Source organism: Drosophila arizonae, chromosome 4 (genome assembly GCF_054131065.1).
Source record: "Drosophila arizonae isolate 15081-1271.41 chromosome 4, UAZ_ARI_1.0, whole genome shotgun sequence".
Lineage (NCBI taxonomy): Eukaryota > Metazoa > Arthropoda > Insecta > Diptera > Drosophilidae > Drosophila > Drosophila arizonae.
The window spans coordinates 392,363-411,626 of NC_142924.1; the positions used below are offsets into that span (position 1 = coordinate 392,363).

The window sequence follows — 19,264 nt, forward strand, 5'->3', positions numbered from 1 at the left end:
ATGTACTAAAAAATATCCAATGCACAATATAAGGCCGCTTAGGGTAGCGGCTGATCAATTCACTTTAGTGAATTAAGTGATTCGAGCTTGTGGTGCATCGGGCACCTATCGAAGACCGACGGTGAATTTTAACGTAAAATTAAGCAACGCATGCTTCCCGCCCGACGTTTTCTCTAAACTCTCAACTGCACGTGCAAAAGCGAGTTCACAAGAGGATTAAGCATAATATAAATATCGTCGTGCGTCCATTTCCGATATAAATATACCAAAATTTATATAAAATGAAATTGTGTTCATTGCAACAGCTGGTTTTGGCTGTCTTGTTTATAGTATCTAATTTTTACTCGCCACTAGCTGTCGCATCTCCAATTGGCTGGGGTAAGTGTAATCCTTCAGAGATAATGACAGTCAAGCTATTACACAATTGAGTAGTGTTCCAGTTTATATTGGTTAGGAAAGTGCTCAAAAATTTCTGTGGCAACGCTGTCCGTGCACCTGACAGCTCGACCGATTGCAGAGGCAGCGTGGCCCGTTAATAGAAATCAATTTGCCATCAATTTGGCATACAATGCGCTTGTTTTTTGCTTATGTAATCACGGGACATTTAAAATAGACATTCTAGACTATTTTCAATTATGAATGTGGCCGTCTGTATGTATGTTCATATATGTATATGTATATATGTTTTTTTGGCCATGTTTAACGGGCTGTACGTGTCATGCATGCGTGTGTATGCTATCTATCAGCTGATTATGCCATTCTGTTTTCTTCGTTGTATTTGCCGCATTCGTGTTATCACCTTCTCGATGTTGCTTTATCAATTCAAGTTCAATTATTGGCAATTTCATAATGCACAACGCAAATCGGTTCTAGCGTAGACATATCCTTCTACATAAATACACATATAGCCATTGCCATTTCTATCATCAATTTGCTATGCGACTTTCACCCCCACTCAATAGAGAGAGCGAGAGTAAGCGAAAGAGAGAGAGAATCCAAGTACATTGCCTGTAGCATTGAAAAAAATAGCCTGGCCGCCATTTAGAGTTGGTATATTGTCACGTATGCCGAAAAATGTTGATAGTTTTTGCTGACTTTAACGGTTTTTTATTTCCCAATACTTCAGTCTCTTCTTTCACACAGCTTCTTTGTGTGTGTGTGTGTGTGTTGTTTACGTTTTGCTCTCATTTTACTTCAACTTCAGAAAAAAGCTGACGCTAACAAAATTTAAACACACACTGTTTCGATTTAATCGTTATTTTGATCAAGTGGAATCCAAACCACGCAATCCGAATCGAATTCTGATATAGTGCCGTACACATGTCAATACATACATATATGCATACATATGCATGCATGCATGTGCATATATGTAGTTATGCATGTGAATTCGTACTTTTATATACATCCATATGTAGCTCTTTGAGTTACGGATCCGATAAGTAATCGACATTCATGCATTCCACGTGCTAGCCGAAAGAGCCACTTGTTGCTGCCTGCAATAAATCTAAGTTACATTAATTGTTTACATTTTCATTACTTAGAATTTTATAGGACAAGAAGCAAAGCTATCAAAAAAAATTCAAGTTAATTAAAGCTTAATGATGAAATAGAATTTATGTATTATTCGCAGGTGTATTCACGAAATATACATATACAAACATCTGTTGATATTTACTAAGTAAATATTGAGCGAACTCTTTTCTAACAACGGGCTTTGAATACACATTTGATGAAACAGGTTTTTCTCAGTTATATTTACAAGATTGTTGTATAGCGATTTAGAGAAAGTCTCCCTAGTATTATATTACTAAATTTTTCTTAATAATTGAAATTTTTAACTTCAAGTAAATCTCAGGTCGAAGCTAAGACTTGCTGAATATTTTTCATTTTTAAGTAGAGTTCATTAGGATTATCTGACATTGGCAATAAGTCTGTGTCATTGCTCACTGGATTATCGTGTATATATTACAGATTTTGTGAAGCAAATTAAAAAATAAAAACAAAAATAGAATTAAAATTAAAAATGTATGTAAGTCATAAATATAAAACCGTATATCAATATCGCACTAATTGCCTTTTTTAAAGGCGGTACTGAAATATTAAATGATTTTTATTGAATTTATATTTATTTAGCTAATAAGCTATAAGCATGTAAATCTATTTTAAAATTCAACATTTTTTCTGCATCGATAAGCCGTTGACCTCAAAGCCCCAAGTGCGAAGGTTAAAATATGCTCATATATATATATTGGACTACAACGGCTCGAAACGTTGGAAAGGTTCGCGAAAAATATATACAAAACAAATAAAATTAAGCAAAACCTCTGCATATATGCCAATGTATACATGCATATGTATATATCAGTATATAGACAACATCTAACGATTGGCTATATATAACTATGTATGCCCTTGCCAGGGGGTCATTATCAGCTGCTCACGAAAAATGTAACATAACTGCGAAACTTGGCATGGGTGCCATCTTACCTTTTACGATAATTGGATCGTGCACATGAAATATGTTTGCTAGTTTGACTGTAAGAAGCTAAAAAAAAAAACAAAACGGGATGATTGAAAATTGTTCGTCTTATAACAATAATCGATCAATTTTCAGCTTCTCTATATAGTATATTAGTCTTTAAAGACTTAGCTCTTTTGTGGGAAAGATTGCATCGGAGTTCATATAAACGGGACAATGGTATTTAGACTTCGTCTAGGCAAAGTTAATCTATCTCGCTTTTCTTGCTATTTATTTTGGTTTTTGTAGAGTCAAAGCGAGCTAGCCACGCGATACTTTGAACGCAACAGTGACCAGTGACCCACAAATGTTGGCGACTTTGGTCAATGGTCAATGGCCAATCAATTATTGACCGCAATACCACAATCTATGTATCGATAAATCGATCGCTAGAACGTCTGTGAAAGTGAAAGCCCATTCGCCAACACCTGTTGCAGCCTTCGCAAACAAACAAGCGTTTATGTATCCAGTGCGCAGCTTCCGTTATATTGTTTTATTTTATATTTGTCAGGTAGTTCTGTAGCCTGTTTCCGCGATACCTATATTTGTTTGCTCGGGCACTTTATTAAAATGTATTTAAATAAATGCCTAATTAACAGCTGCATGTTGGCCACAGAGTTGGGCCTTTTTTGGGTGTTCAACCGGTCTGACAACAATTAGCTTTGCTTTGTATGGTTTGTTTTTAGCATATGTGGATTGCTGTGATTCTTAAAACTTTTCGTTGGCATTGACGTTCTTTCTTTTCACTAAGTCGTGATTTACGTGCAAAGGTGGGCAGCAAAGCCACCTATAGCAACCTTTATTCATATTACGTGTTGGCCTGTTGGCCTATGCATATTTTTCTTTACTTCGGGGAAATTTTCATATGGGATTTCCATTTGAGCCCTGGGTCAATCGCTTGTTATCTTATCAATCGGACGCGCTCAGTGGGAGAGTTGTGCAACGATGTCATGCATCTCATAATTCGACCGTCAATAATTTAATACAGTAATCGCTCGATGATGGGAAGTGTCACTAGTAACACTAATTAACTCGAATTTCAACTATTTTCATCTTAAATATTAATATATTTAAAAGTTGTAAATGTGCAGTAAATGAAACTTATTAATTTAATTTGCTAACGATCAAAGTAATTTAGAATACTGTCGCGTAATTGAATGAAATTCGTGTATAAATTCTAAATTTATATGAATAAAATTAATATTGATTGAAATACTATTGGCCTCCAATAATCAATGTAGAAAGCGACAGCTGAGAGGGTGTAGTAAAAATGTGGTGCAAACTTAATTGAATACGATTGATCGAACTTAATTTTCAATATGCCTGCTGTTGCACCAGGTCCCACTCCGCCGCCCCTGCTCCACACTTTATTATAAAAAGCCGAAGACATATTCTTTCGATAGACATCAATACCGATCTCTTTAGTAGATTCCTCTTGCTCCCGCCTAAGCAGTTCCCTTGATTAAACTAAATTTTCCATATGATTTCTCATGAACCAGCTTCACATCCATTTTAGCTTATTTCAGAACAACTCTTTGACATCGATAGTTGCCTTTTATATGTAGGTAATCGTCAATTGAACTATACGTGCAAAACAGTATTTTCCTCTTCTGCCTGAATAGCGTTCCAATACCCATTTATGAATAGCCAATGACTGTTTTTATCTTATCGATATTATTAAATGCCAACTAATGCAGGTTTCGCATTTCTTTTCAGACTTTGCCGTTACGCTACGCGACAAGCTTCTGTTTCTCGACAACAAATTTAAAACAGTCTCCTCTGCAGCCCACGAATTCGAGGGGATATCAGCGTTGGCTTTTGATGAGGCTGAGGAAGTGATCTATTTTAATGACCAACAGCATCAGAATGGCAGCATATTTTCGCTGCGACGCGATGCTGCGGTTGCGCCGCACATTGTGGAGCAGGCAGTGCAACGTATAGGCAATGGTTCCGTATCCGGATTAGCTTTCGATCCGCTGAACCGGAATTTGTTCTGGGCGGACATGCGTCAGAGCCGGATTTACTTTGCCAGCGTCGACACATTACTCACGGAACCGCCTAAGGTGCTAGTAGATCTGAGCGCCGAAGGTGGACGACCAGATGGCGTGGCTGTGGATATATGTCGCCGTCAGCTGTACTGGACGAACTCGAAGATCAATCATGCTTCCGTAGAACGTATCGGATTGAACGGCACGGGCAGACAAGTGATTATCAAGGAGGACATCGACATGCCACGTGGCATTGTGATCGATCAGCAATCTGATCGCATCTACTGGATCGATGACAAGGTGGGCATATTCTTTGCAATAGAAAGTGCTCGACTAGATGGCAGCGATCGCCAACTGGTGCTTGAGGACAAGCATCAGAGTCCTATACAACTGGCCATCACAGATGAAACAATCTATTGGACCGACAAGGCGGATAAAGCAGTCTGGAGCTACCCCAAGCCAGCTAATAAAACACTTGCAACGAATGCTACGGAGCCGGTGGTGGAGCCAATAAAGCTAGCCAGCTGGAAGGAGGATGTCTATGGCATAGTGGCACGCACAGGCTTTTATCAACATCTTCAAAAGGATGCCCATTGCGCTAGCGTAGTGAAAAAGGTCAAACAGCGTCTGGACAACAGGCTCAACAACAGGCCGCAATCAAGAACCGCTGTCGACGATCGCATAGAAGAGTTGGAGCGAGAACATTGTTTGAACGGTGCCACCTATATGACCAAGGGCAACTTCTGCATCTGCCAGGTGGGCTTCAAGGGTGCGCGTTGTGAGATATCTGAATGTCATAATTATTGTGTGCATGGTACCTGTGAAATCTCTAGCATGGGCTATCCCAAATGCTATTGCCAAACGGATTTCTATGGCGAACGCTGTGAATACTACAAATGCAATAACCATTGCCTGAACGGTGGTCATTGCACCGTGGATAGGGACAGTGGGGAAATGAGCTGCGATTGCCGGGACAACTTTACGGGCACACGATGCGAGCACAACGAAACGGCCCACTGTGGAAGTTATTGTCAGCATTTGAAAGAACATCCGGATGCATTTGTGCCAGCCCCCTGTATGGACATGTGAGTAGCTTCACTGGATATATTGTATATATGCTTATATTGTACAAATTAATTACTAATAAATGTCTTCTACTAGCTGTGAGGAGTTGCGTTTGACCAATGCCACAATTGTCAGGGAATACCAATCATCATCTTTCTGCAGCGATATTCCCAGCTATAGACAAGGTTCATTGATAATTGTACTTGTTGTTGGCGTCGTCTCCAGTCTCGCTCTGGTAGCCGTCATTGTGCATGGTTTCCGTCTCATCCACAAGCCTAAACGCCCACGCATTAAGAAGACTTTTGTAGTGCGCAAACAAGCCCGTTTGAATTCCACTAGTGATACACCTTTAACCAATCGGCCACTAGCCACAGAGCAATGCGAGATTACGATAGAAAACTGTTGTAATATGAATATTTGTGAAACGGTTTGTTACCCCTATAATAATAATAGTAATAGTAGCTACTAATGTAATCACTCTCTATAGCCCTGTTTTGATCCTAAACTTGTGGAGCAACAGTTCTCAGGACGCGATAAAAAGTCGCCTTGCGTTAAGGAGGATAAAAAGATACTGATACACAACATGGAAGATGATCTACTGAACTAGATAAACATCTCTATCAACAACGCATAACGTCGTGCATGAAATGAACGGTAGGGCGGACGGGCGGTATTCGAGCTTGTAAAGCTGCTGTCGTCGCCGCCTCCAACAGAACAGATACCCGGATCGTCGACGTCTTTGCTCAACCAAAGCTCCTACAAAGACCTAGAAAAAGATTGAATACTTAATTTTGAATATGGAAAACGTGTACTTAGAAAACTTTTACAATTAGTCTGGTCTCATTAATTTAATTTTGTGCAAACCATGTCTTTAGACTTGGCTAAGAACTACAGCAATTGTCATTAGAGCTACGACAATTGTCAATCCTATAGCTTCTAAGTTTTTTTCTATTAGTCTTGAGATGGGTTGAAGGAAATTTTTATTTGAAGACATTCGACAATGAAAAGATGATTTGAAATGAAACTGAAAGATAGTCCTACGACTGACGCTAGCTTTAAATTAATTACACACACACACACACACACATAAACACACACACACACACATCCATACATGCATAGACATACATATGTATATGTGCATATTGTACAGATACAAGCGGCTGATTTCATATACATACATATAATTGCCAATTGCACAAAAAGGCATAATGTGATTCATTGAACGGTTAAACTGTTTGTAAATAATAATATTAATACCAGTAATAGTGAAGAAATTTGAATTTGTATCTTTTCGGAAATAGTTCCTTCTGATTTAACTTTGTATATACATATATGCAGCTTTTTTGTTATTGTCTTTCTAATATGTCGTGACATATGCAACTGCCACTTACATAAACTCCGTCATACACACATACAACAACATACAACACAACGGATTGCTCGCACCAAGATTGCCTTCGTACTTAAATTAGTGTTTTATTTAAAACAAAGGAGAATAAAATACCCAAAAAAAAAGCAAAAAAAAATAAAATAAAATAAAATAACAACAAAAGTAACAGAAAAAAAAACTGCGATCAATTGTGTACGGACGTTGTATATATGAGTAAGCTAGATATTAGTTGTTATTAATAAGACAAATTGGATGCATAATAAAAGAAAACGTACCCTTGCAGTTGAATCAACAAATGGAATCCATTAACATTAAAGTTATCACTTAAGTATAAAAAAAGATCTGTATATTTTCTAGCTTCCACATATGTGTGCACACGCGAGCTTAGTCATTGTAATGGTAAGATGCTTGTTCTCATTATCTTATTTAAAAACTGATCGGCACGTTCAGCCGGCTAAATCTCATCGTCTTTCTTTAACGTACAACATCGATAACAGTGAATAAGCACCTCAAACCGATACTTTACACTGTAAAGTCTACAGCTCTAAATGTTAACAGGCATCGATAATTTGCAGATATAGTAGTATCGATGCCACTCAAGTACTTTTCGTCGTATCCATTTTTCTTGACGTCACTCGTTTTCGCAAAATATTAATCTTCAATTTAAATCCTATATATAAATAATTAAATAAACTAAAAAAAGTTTTAACTCTGCGCACTAAGACGATGGTAGGTTTATATTAATTAATATAGCAGTTTCGTTGTGTATATAATTTGTTTTGTGAAATTTTCATTTGGCGTGGTCGGCGGCTGCGGCAGCTGCGATGCGTGTGCTGCAAACTGTATTTCGAAGTTAATTCGTCGTTTATGTGAATTTTCATTATGAAAATCATAGTTGGCTATTTGTTAGGATGCAGGATTCGGCACAGAACAAGTATTACTTTTAGCAGTCGTACAATTTACTCCGCGTGTGTATCTACACTTGAATATATTACATATGTATATGTATGTATATATATGCGTATATGCATGTGTGTATAGATACATATGTATAGGGTAGGGAATAAACATTTAGCCCTATACGTACATATGTATATATAGTTATATACTAACCGAGTGACCTTCTATTTTTGAACTTGCAGGGAAGCAACGATAGAGCCTCCAGATCGCCACGTTCGGATGACCAGCGCGATATCGGCGAAATGCCAGCCACAAAGCGTTCGCGCTCAGACTCGGGTAAGTGTTTCGTCTGGTCGGGGATGCACATAATTCTTATTAAGCATATAAGTATATGTATATCAATTGAATATATATATAAATATATATTTATGTACGTAAGTTTATCAAAGAGCAAGATAAATATATACATATATATGTAGGTAAATGAAACGCAAGGCAACAAATCAAACAAAAGGAATATATGTATATACAAATAAATATCATTATTATAATTTTTTGTAAACATATACATTTGCATACACATCTCTCTCTGTCTCTCTCTCTCTCTCTCTCTTTTTACTACTACTTCGTTGCATTTAAAGGGCCAGCACAGACGTTATTAAATAATCGGTTTTTCTTTTTGTTCTGCTTAAGTAATTGCAGACTTCATAAACGCACGATGATCTCAAGTGAGGTGAGGTGAGAGTCAAACAAATAACCAATACGAATACGAAACAAATATCGAAACAGTCAAGTCAGTCCAAAGCACACGCGCGATACTCGAAACTAATTGCGAATCAACTCGTGCCCACATAATACTGTCAATATGTGTCGTCATTATGAGAGAGTGCGAAACACAAGAACAAAATATCGCCAAATATACCTAATATAATAAACCAACTAATACATAATCAAGCATAGGCATATTGCTTGGCAAATAATATAATACTTATTTAATGTATTGTAACTAGGGTACAGCCAGAATGTATGCGTGTATGTATAAAAATAGTGAATCTTCGCCGCATCAATACTGAATCGCAATGATCAAAAACTAATCTTAAAAGCATATAACTATTCTCTCTCTCCCTATCTCTCTCTCTCTCTATTTCTTCTATATATATCTTCTTTTTTCATTTATTTTGTAAGCGTATTTTCTTATGTTTGTTCCGACCAAACGACTTGGTTCTTTTGACTCGCCAATCAAGAATTGACATCGATCAAGAGATGCCCTGTATAGAGAGTATTGACAAAACCAACTGCTGCTACCCACCAAGATACAACAACAACAACAACCGAGTTGCATTTACTTGCTTTTAACAACATTTCTTGCCGATTTCTACGTCCACGTCGCGGTTCCCGCACACTGAGCTGCGTCGTCGTCGTCTTCGCCTGTACAATGTGCTGCAACAACGCGTTGGACTGATCGATTACTATTCTTGAAATACCGCAGAATATTTAAATATGAACATTATAGTTGGGCGCGTGACTTAAAATGTCTGAATTGGCACACAAGTCGTGAGTGCTACCACACTAGCTAGCTAATATAAATCTAACACGCGCCCATCTTTAACACACTTCAAGCATTGCTAGATTTTGCAGAAAATTAAGAAATCCAAGGTCCAATAGTTTAAAGACTTCAATATATGTAGTGCTCAAGTGTCTACATATTTATATATTTTATTACACAGATCTAAACGATTTTTAATGATGTAGATTTTTATTTAGTTAGCTCAAGTAAAAAGAAAAAAAAAAAAATCAAAATACAGTAATATACATATAAATAGTAAATATATATGACAATACACACATTGAAAAACATACACACATGATTAAGGTACGGCGGAAAAACTTAACCAACTTAAAAACATATTGTTGCTCTTATTATCGTTTCAGCGTCTTGTTTTTCTTTTTATTTTTCTCTTTTTTATCACTGAGCAATGTAATGTGTGACCCTTCAAGTCAATATACCACGCCCCCAACTCATGGAAACCGTATCGAAACGCACATATCTAAGGTCGCTTATAATTTCTATTTTTACAAATACATTTACAGGAATTGTGCACACCGTTAAGTTCAGCTAGTCGACACGAACGATCTGTATATATCAACTGGCTTTGCATTTTGAATCCAAATATTTTTTTGGTCTTGGTGGAATTTTTCAGTGTGCACAGCTCTTAGTATTTTCTTCTTTGGTTTCGATTTGTGCGGCGACGATTTGCCGGCTGGATGTCCGTTGGAAGAGTTTTATTATTTAGATTGATATACTCGATATAACTGCATTTATCTATTAATTGCCATTACACAGACACAAACACTGTTGTATTTTATTGTATTATTAGCACAGCCTACGTATATCGAACATTTTTAAACTTTCTAGTCTAATTTATGTTTTAAATTTTACGGGTGCTTTCTTTTTATTCTTGCATTTTCCAGCCTTTGCGAATGAGAAATCAAATGCCTTGCTATCTGTCAGACACTATCTATTACGCAAATCCAAATCATCTTTTTTTTTTATCAAGCAAAACTCAAAAATAAATTGAAAGAATATATATAATTGTGATGCAAAAGATGACAAAAACCGATAAACGATAACTGTTAAAAATCTATTGAATTTAAACGTAACGAGTAATGCATCGATAGCTTTTAACTGTCATTGTGTTGTAGCTTCTCGATTGAATCTGTGTGACTGAATCATCTGCCGGTCGGCAATTGGCCCGCGTACAAGCAGTTCGAGACAGGTCTTCTCCAGAACACACAGTTACATCTATATATACATATATACTAACTATATATGTATGTACAGTTCGCCGGCCAGCAAAAGTTTTTTATAATTAATAATTTTTTTTTCTCTATTTTTTCCTTTTTGTCTTTATCTTTCTTGCAGGCATCGGTTTTTGTTTCGTATCGCTTCAAATTGTTGACTTTAGCAGCTATTGCTCAAGTTGCACTTTGAACTCGACACAAAACTTATGAAAACAGAAATCAAATCAAACTAAAAAGAAAAGAGAAAAATGCTTAAACGATCGCTTAACCCTGATCGGTTTACTGAATGAGCCCATTATCCAAACATCGTATGAGATGCACTAATCTGTTTTCCCAAATTTTAGGCAAGTCGGCGGATACGAAAATTCCCTACCTTTCGCAGCCATTGTACGATCTGAAACAGACTGGTGATGTTAAATTTGGACCTGGCACACGATCCGCTCTGTTGGGATTACTGGGAGGTGCTCTGCCCAAGCTGACATCGGAGCAACATGATCTGGTTAGCAAGGCCAAAAAGTATGCCATGGAGCAGAGTATTAAAATGGTTTTGATGAAGCAAACACTCGCCCATCAGCAACAACAATTGGCCACCCAACGCACCCAGGTGCAAAGACAACAGGCTCTAGCTTTGATGTGCAGGTAATTAAAGAAATACATTTATAAATAAGTTCAGTCATTTAATAACGTTCATGATGCAAAATATGGAGAGTATTTGGTGAATAACTTCTTGGAGTATCCAGTGATTCGTGTTACTGAAACTGGAAACACATGTTGTTAACTGTGCAGCTTAGCTGATAAGATCTGATTTCAAGTGTATAGCTAGGTCTTAGCTCCATTCTGCCTTTTATTGATATCTATTTGCTTTCAGAGTCTACGTGGGCAGCATTTCTTTCGAGCTCAAGGAGGACACAATTCGCGCCGCCTTTACACCCTTTGGACCCATAAAATCCATTAACATGTCCTGGGACCCCATTACACAAAAGCACAAAGGCTTTGCATTTGTTGAGTATGAAATACCAGAAGGAGCGCAATTGGCACTGGAGCAAATGAATGGCGCCCTGATGGGTGGCCGAAACATCAAAGTGGGTCGGCCAAGCAACATGCCACAGGCACAACAGGTTATCGATGAGGTACAAGAGGAGGCCAAAAGTTTCAACCGCATATATGTGGCATCTATACATCCAGATCTTTCGGAGGATGACATTAAAAGCGTATTTGAGGCATTTGGACCTATTCTCTATTGTAAGCTAGCTCAAGGCACATCTGTGCACACGCACAAGGGCTACGGTTTTATCGAGTATGCTAACAAACAGGCCATGGACGAGGCCATTGCTAGCATGAATCTCTTCGATTTGGGTGGCCAGTTGCTGCGGTAAGTTAAAACTAGATATATAGCTTTAATGCGGTCGTAATCTCTTGTAATTCTCTAGCGTTGGTCGATCGATTACGCCGCCAAATGTTTTGTCCTGCCCTGCTACAAATTCAACAATGCCAACGGCTGCAGCTGTTGCTGCGGCAGCTGCCACAGCTAAGATTCAAGCTCTGGATGCTGTCGCTAGCAATGCAGTCCTGGGTTTGGCGCAAAACACACCCGGCTTAGGGATTGCGGCCAAGGTGAATGCCATGCCCGTTGTTAGTGCAGTTACCTCGGCTGCAGCTCTGCATCCAGCGCTGGCGGTGCCTACGGCGCCAGCCGCCGCTTTGTTGCCTCCAGGCATGTACCAGGCGCCTGGCTTGGGTGGTCCCAGTTTGTTAGGGGTGCCAACTGGCCTGCCCACGCTTCAGAGTGTGGCACCGACACTACCGCCTCCAGCGTTGCTTGCGACGCCGCCATCAGCTGTTGCTTTAGCAGCCGCTGCAGCGGCAGTGCCCGCTGCGGTTTCAGCTGTGCCGCTTGGAATCGTAGAGGCAAGCAACGGAACGCCAGTGGTTTTGTCAGCAGCCGCCAACAATGCTGCGGCCACTGCAGCAAATCTGTCCGAGAATATTAAGAAGGCACAGGAAAAGCAACAGGAGGAGCTACAAAAGAAGCTGATGGACGAGGGCGATGTGCAGACGCTTCAGCAGCAAGAGAATATGTCCATCAAGGGACAAAGTGCACGTCAGCTGGTGATGCAAAGGCTAATGCGGCCACAGGACTCGCGTGTCATCATCTTGCGAAATATGGTCGGACCCGATGATGTGGATGAGACTTTACAGGAGGAGATCCAAGAAGAGTGCAGCAAATTTGGCACAGTTAGTCGTGTTATCATCTTCAACGAAAAGCAAACGGAAAACGAGGACGATGACGAGGCAGAAATTATTGTGAAAATCTTTGTGGAATTCTCAGCAGGGGTTGAAGCTGTGCGTGGCAAGGATGCCCTCCATGGGCGTTTCTTTGGAGGACGTCGAGTGGTGGCCGAGCTATATGATCAGGCGCTTTTCGATCAGGGTGATCTTTCCGGTTAGGATGAGGAAAATAAAACAGCGAATGTATCTTTAGTCTTAACAGATTCGGACATTTCTCTGGCAGCAATAGCCTCTTTTTTACTTATTCTAGAACTCAAAAGAACACTTATTTATTACTTGGCGAAGAAGGAGGTTGTACATTTTTTGAGCAGCAGCTATGGTTCAACACACAGTATCTATTATAATTATAATAAACAGAATCAAAAATGAAAGGATTGAGGTATTATGAACTAACCCCTAATAATTGTCGCCAGTACTGTATAAAAATAAGCATAGTGCATCTTCTGAAGTTACATATAGTAACAAAGCATAAAACTAACAAATTGTAAATTTGATTCATTTCTGCGCTTAAAACTTACAATAAAAACTAGCTTCCCATAAAGCAGAACATATATTTATTTGATTTGTTTGCTATTCAAATGGTGTTCCGAAATTGAAATTAGTAATCGATTTTCTAAATCGACAAGCAATCGAGAATAAATTGTGATAGAGCCGATACTCTGTTAACGTTAACAGCAGCAGTTGACAATGCCAAAAGAATATTGTATGTTAGTTAACAGCGCTCTGTGAATTGCGTTAACAGACTTCAATTTGCGTTAGCACAGTAAAAGAAGAAGCATAGTATGAAAGAAAAATAGAAAATATGATGCCAAAAAGTGAATAATCCAACAGATTCGGCCGTAAAAAAAACAATAAATTTCAGTTTGTGTGCAGCGCAGCAGGAATGTTAGCGTGTTGCAAACATTGTGGCGCCTTCAATCAATCGTATTCACAGCCAGTTTTAGACATTTTTGACAAAGACATCACAGCAGCAGCAACAATCATCGACAACTGGTCGCGACTTGCGTAGTCGTTGGGGAAAAAAGGTACACACAAAAAAAAGCGAATACGAAAGCGAATATAACTTCGCTCCTTTATTTATGTTGTTAATATTGTGCAAAACTTTTTCGTTCGAGTGTAGTTTGTATGTGTATGTGAGAGCTCTGCACCTGCTGCACACAGCTGATATGCTTTACGACAGGGGCTGTTGATGATGTTGGCCACGAATTTCTCACTGGCCTTGCCTTGATAAGCGCAGACTGGCTGTCGTACACACGCACACACGCCAACAGCTTCTAAGAGACAATCCCAATAGTTTTTTGTTGTTACAGTTAATATTTACATGGGCACGCACATAACACTGTTCATATATATGTATGTAGTATACGATTCTGTTTATATTCGACTTGAAGCAACTGCATTTGCTTCATTACGTTATTATTGTCATTTTTTTTGCTCTTTTTGGCGTTGCCAACTCTTTCGGTGTTGTTGACATTCTATGTGCGTCCTGTGCTCCATGTTCACTAGCTTTCCAAACACATGCACACACGCAGATATATATATTTCTATATATGTATATACGCACACTGTTGCAAGTAATTGTTTCAACATATTACGTAATTTGTCTCTGGCGGCACCCCCCAAATTTAATTTAAGGCATTTTACAATCACGTGTAGCATGATCTCAACATTTTCTTAATTTATAATCAATATTCGGATAAGCTGAGAAACATTTTGGATTATGGCCTCTGTGTCGACGATCCTGGATTAAGAAATTATTCGATTAGCATACTTAGGTAAATCCTTGGAGTGCAAAGCAAAGTCCCATCGGATAGCTCTCTTTTATAGATACACATATACATATATACATACATACAATAAATTTTATGGTAATAATTTGTAAACGTTTCACAGGCTGCAGAGATGAGCAAACTGAAAATGTATAATAAGAATAAGACTTCTATCAACTTCTTGCTGTCACAAGTTCCGAAACGTTCCATTGGCTGTTCAGCATTATCATATATGTACATATGCAGGGCCTGGTAATTGTGATACGAAAACTCTTAAAAATTTTACTGACTGTTTCTTGTTTTCTAACTTAAACAAGATCTAAAATATGACATCATGTTGGCGCTGTAGTTATCGTTTGAATAAATCAATTCGTAAATTCCAGTTTTTCTCCCTCTAATTATATCTGAAGGGAACGGATTGCATTGTAATACCGTTCCATCTCCCTATCCCAGTGGCCCGCATCACAGATACAGAATCAGAGACGCGAGAGCAGAAGCAGAATAAGAGAATAGTAGAAATACAGCAGAAATAATTGTCTAAGATGAGCTGCAAGGTGCGGCTAATGGAGGATGGGTCACTGGACGAGGAGCCGTTAACACTAAAGGAGATCGCTTATCAGAAGCTTTGCAACAATTTGGACATAATCAGTGGCTATACGGAAAACGGTCAACGTACACTGAATGCAGGCATTGTCCTAACAAACGAGATATGCGATGCATTTCTGGAAAATTACCAACGCTTCCATAGACCACTCGACGATAGGGTAATCAATCTATTTAGCGACATCCGTCGCACATCGCTGAAGATTGTAAATCTGCGGTATAGCACGCTGACCAGCCAAGGTGGGTGTTAACGATAGACTCTTGACTTATTGGTATAGACTATTCTGCTAACCTCTTCCTCTGTTGCTTGCGCTTTTAGGTCTGGAGACGCTTATGCGTCACAAACTATTCGCCTTGTCCATGTGGTACTGCGATAAGATCACAGTGCAATCACATCACCTGCTTGCCCATTATGGGGATAGCTTGCGCTCGTTGGAGCTGGGCATCAGTTCGCATCTGCTGCAGAATGCGGAACCCAATGAAAAGGAGCCAGTTGACTTTCAATTGACCTGCCCACATTTGCGCCGTCTGGTGCTCAATGGCGTAGTTATGCATCATCGATTGCAGTTCGCCCATTTGCAGGACCTCAGTCACTTGGATCTCACATCTTGCGTGCTAGCGAACTTTAGTCTGGAGGCGCTTGGCATGCTGCCCAACCTGCACACGCTGATTCTATTCAATGTATGGCCCATTGCTAATCAGTTGCATGCGATTTGCTGCTTGCGTCGCCTTACCACTTTGGATATTTCAATATCGAGTTCGGGCAATGGGCATGGCACGTACGATCTGCCCGATCAGACGCTCGTTATGCTCATGGATAATCTGCGTCATTTGACACACTTAGATATCTCGGGCACGAATTTGGCGGGCAATGGCGTGGCCACCAAGGAGTCGACGAGTATGAATACCAAGACAGAGCAACACTTTGGACCCACCGATATACCGGGATTAGCGTCGCGTACTCAGCGCCCGCTACAGTTTCTTGGGCTGTATCACACGGCGCATTGGGCATGCAAGCGACACGATATACCCGCCCTGGAGGTGGCCGGCGATGCCAACGAACAGCAAATACTCACAGCGGCACGTTACTATCACGACAGACCGGTGCTGCTAACAAGGGTGAGGCCGAGTCGAATACAATAGTCAGCTGGCCTATATAGTGACCGTCTTCTCCTCTATGTTTCTCGTAGGTCCTCAATGATCTATATCATCTGTTTCGGTTTGAGAACTGCAAGGACATACACACAGCTCTGGATGTAGTGCTCTGTGCTATGGATAGGCATCTGAAATTCAAGCACATGCAAATATCGGGCAGGTACGTGGCAGAAAGTCTATTTAATGTGCAAATTCAATGCTTACAAGCTGCATACACTTCTTGTGTGATTTTATTATGAATTGGTTTTAGTTATTGAGTACAACTCAATGTTGAATTTAATCTAAATCTCTTGTTTGTAGCGCCACACTCTTCTACATAGTCAAAGGACGCGATCGTTCAAAGTTTGGTACGCTGCTGCGCAATCATATTATAAGGACCCTACTCAACGGCATGGAGATGCATCTAACAGATGATACAATGCTGCGCAATGGCTATCTAACACTGACGCAGTTTCACATGCCAGTCGATGTGGTAGGTCTTTAGGACTTTATGTCTGAGATTAAGCTAGATCACTAATACTTACCTCTCTTTGCAATTGTCAGCTCTTTGAGTATGAACGGCTCATTAAGATATTGCTGCATGGTGTGTCAAAAACGGAGCAGGAAGGTTTTGTGCAACGCATTGCCATCTATTTGCTGAACACGCTCGCCTGTCAGGTGGATGGTCGGCAGAAACTATTTCTAGGCGAGCTGGGAGTGGTCAGCGTAAGGCTATATAAACCAACGATATCCATGTAGACTATATATTTACTGTTTAATCTGTTCGCAGACAATGCTGACACTCATCAAGGATCGGTTAACACGCTCAGTTTTTGATGATGTGATGGAGGTGGCGTGGTCGACCATGTGGAATGTAACCGATGAGACTGCTATTAATTGTAAGAGATTTCTAGACGGACGCGGCATGGAGTATTTCCTTAAGTGTTTAAATGTGAGCCATTAGCACCATAAAAACTGAATTCAAATTGAATGCCTATTTTTAATATGTCTTCCCATAGACCTTTCCCGATCGGGACGAGCTTTTAAGAAACATGATGGGTCTGCTGGGCAATGTGGCCGAGGTTAAATGGCTCCGCCCCAAATTGATGACACAGGAGTTCATTGAAGTGTTTGCTCGCCTGCTTGATTCATTGAGCGATGGTATCGAGGTGGGTCAGCTTGGTAGTGGAAGACTAGCCAATGACAATCCTAACCAACTGCGCTTCCAGGTCAGCTACAATGCGGCTGGAGTGCTGGCGCACATTGCATCCGATGGCCCCGATGCGTGGACTATTAAGACGCCAACACGACAACACGTACTTGAACGCATGGTCGCTGCCATTCAGCGTTGGAACATCAAGAGTGAACGGAACATCAACTATCGCAGCTTTGAACCTATTTTGAGTCTGGTCCGCTGCTATGAGACGCCCGAATGCCAGCACTGGGCCGTCTGGGCGCTGGCCAATCTTACACAGGTGAGAAAGGGATCAACTCTATAGACAAGTCCTTTTGTAATCTTATAGATTAATGTTTTTCAGGTCTACCCGGATAAGTATTGCCAGCTGGTGGAGCAGGAGAATGGCATACAAATCCTCACAGAACTAATCGAGCACGAGAGCCCTTACTGTGAAATCAAGCGCATAGCTCGCCTGGTCATCGAGCAATGCGACATGGGCATGGAGCGCATGGTGGAGGGTTAGATCAGATCGAATGGACTGTGCTCTAGAATTACGAGTTCAAGTTTGTTGTACTGTTTTGTGTGTGTTTCAAGAGGCAACAGCGCAAGTGTTATATCGTTCAGACTCTTCCTCGATTTTTTATGTTTACTTAAACAAGAGAAACAGAAACTAAAAGAAAACAAAAATATTTTAAAATTAAAATATGGGAGTAATTTAGCAACGCGTGTGTAACTGAGAGTTAGATAAAATAAAAATGGAACGCTAAATATATCTATTATAATAAATATTATAGATTATATATACGGTATATAGCTATATAACATGTTGTAAGCAAACGAGCGATTTGTCGGAGAAACTGTAAATATTGTTAACGAAAAAAGAATGATGGAAGGAAAAGGCAAACGATGTAGCTGCATATTAAATAGAAGAACTTTAACTAATTCCATACAAAGGAAGTCTTTCGTATATTTAAATATAAATATATATGTTTATAAATTAGTATTAGAATTTAGCTATTGTTTGCTCGATTTGTCTTCTTTTTATTTCATTTTAGAATTACAATTAAAAATATAGTTTAAGCCGTATGCAACACCGTTTAACTTGTCCGCTTTGTGTTCAAAAATGCAAATGTTTTTCGATTAGTTCCTTTCAACAATAATAATAATAATATCTAATTTTTTTTCCAGTTTTTTGCATGTTTAATCTATAAATATGCTTAAAAGTCTAGGATAATTAAATGTATATATGTATGTATGCATACATAAGTGTTTCATTGTACATGTTATAATTTCTTTGCTTCTGCGAGGATGGTCTGAAAAGTTTTCGCGTTACTAAATTAAATTAAATATATATAAATTTATTATATATATATATTTAAGCTATCCTTCCTAGTATCATATTAACATTGCAAGCCTTTCAGACAGCCCTCGTTTTTAATTTAAATTCTTTTGTTAAAATTTTATGGAGTTCCTTCTGGGATCTACAAAGGCTCTAACTGCTTTTACCAGCACCAACGCACACACACTCATCTGTATGCGTGTCAATAAAGCGAGTGTATCAATGTATGCGCGCAAATTGCAGCAGTCTGCAAATGTTTTAGCTTGTCAATTACGTCATAGGGT

The 19,264-nt window shown here is 39.3% G+C and overlaps 3 protein-coding genes and 1 long non-coding RNA gene across 22 annotated transcripts; 3 read left to right on the forward strand and 1 right to left on the reverse strand.

The window, feature by feature from the left end:
• Positions 1-236: 236 nt before the first annotated feature.
• cue (Low-density lipoprotein receptor repeat domain-containing protein cueball) lies at positions 237-7,268 on the forward strand. Of its 2 annotated transcripts, none has more exons than XM_018006711.2 (4): positions 237-378; positions 4,238-5,594; positions 5,671-6,001; positions 6,062-7,268. In XM_018006711.2, exons 1-4 carry the CDS (start codon positions 282-284, stop codon positions 6,179-6,181), a joined length of 1,905 nt encoding a protein of 634 aa, XP_017862200.1. In that variant the 5' UTR covers positions 237-281; the 3' UTR covers positions 6,182-7,268. The 2 variants fall into 2 exon arrangements, with proteins under 2 accessions (XP_017862200.1, XP_089324653.1); XM_089468527.1 differs by lacking the exon at positions 237-378 and adding an exon at positions 3,590-3,611.
• Positions 7,269-7,536: 268 nt separating this feature from the next.
• hfp (Poly(U)-binding-splicing factor hfp) lies at positions 7,537-13,515 on the forward strand. 15 transcript variants are annotated; one of them, XM_089468520.1, is made up of 7 exons: positions 7,547-7,696; positions 8,110-8,203; positions 8,561-8,605; positions 9,800-9,920; positions 11,014-11,308; positions 11,538-12,041; positions 12,100-13,515. In XM_089468520.1, the coding sequence occupies exons 5-7, from the start codon at positions 11,193-11,195 to the stop codon at positions 13,115-13,117; spliced, it is 1,638 nt and encodes a 545-aa protein (XP_089324646.1). In that variant the 5' UTR covers positions 7,547-7,696; positions 8,110-8,203; positions 8,561-8,605; positions 9,800-9,920; positions 11,014-11,192; the 3' UTR covers positions 13,118-13,515. The 15 variants fall into 15 exon arrangements, with proteins under 15 accessions (XP_017862199.1, XP_089324646.1, XP_089324647.1 ...); XM_089468521.1 differs by having other exon boundaries at positions 8,561-8,600; XM_089468513.1 differs by having other exon boundaries at positions 8,561-10,699; positions 10,791-11,308.
• LOC149268936 (uncharacterized) lies at positions 10,811-14,949 on the reverse strand. Its single transcript, XR_016270031.1, has 2 exons — positions 14,810-14,949; positions 10,811-14,699 (listed from the first exon to the last, which is right to left on the reverse strand). It is a non-coding gene; the product is annotated as an uncharacterized LOC149268936 (long non-coding RNA).
• LOC108613321 (protein zer-1 homolog) lies at positions 13,685-18,920 on the forward strand. 4 transcript variants are annotated; one of them, XM_089468511.1, is made up of 10 exons: positions 13,685-13,983; positions 14,852-14,979; positions 15,111-15,570; positions 15,650-16,449; positions 16,521-16,645; positions 16,786-16,957; positions 17,029-17,190; positions 17,255-17,416; positions 17,484-17,939; positions 18,003-18,920. In XM_089468511.1, exons 3-10 carry the CDS (start codon positions 15,270-15,272, stop codon positions 18,162-18,164), a joined length of 2,340 nt encoding a protein of 779 aa, XP_089324637.1. In that variant the 5' UTR covers positions 13,685-13,983; positions 14,852-14,979; positions 15,111-15,269; the 3' UTR covers positions 18,165-18,920. The 4 variants fall into 4 exon arrangements, with proteins under 4 accessions (XP_089324637.1, XP_089324635.1, XP_017862197.1 ...); XM_018006709.2 differs by lacking the exon at positions 14,852-14,979 and having other exon boundaries at positions 13,686-13,983; positions 17,484-17,633; positions 17,694-17,939; XM_089468509.1 differs by lacking the exon at positions 14,852-14,979.
• The last annotated feature ends 344 nt before the right edge of the window (positions 18,921-19,264 follow it).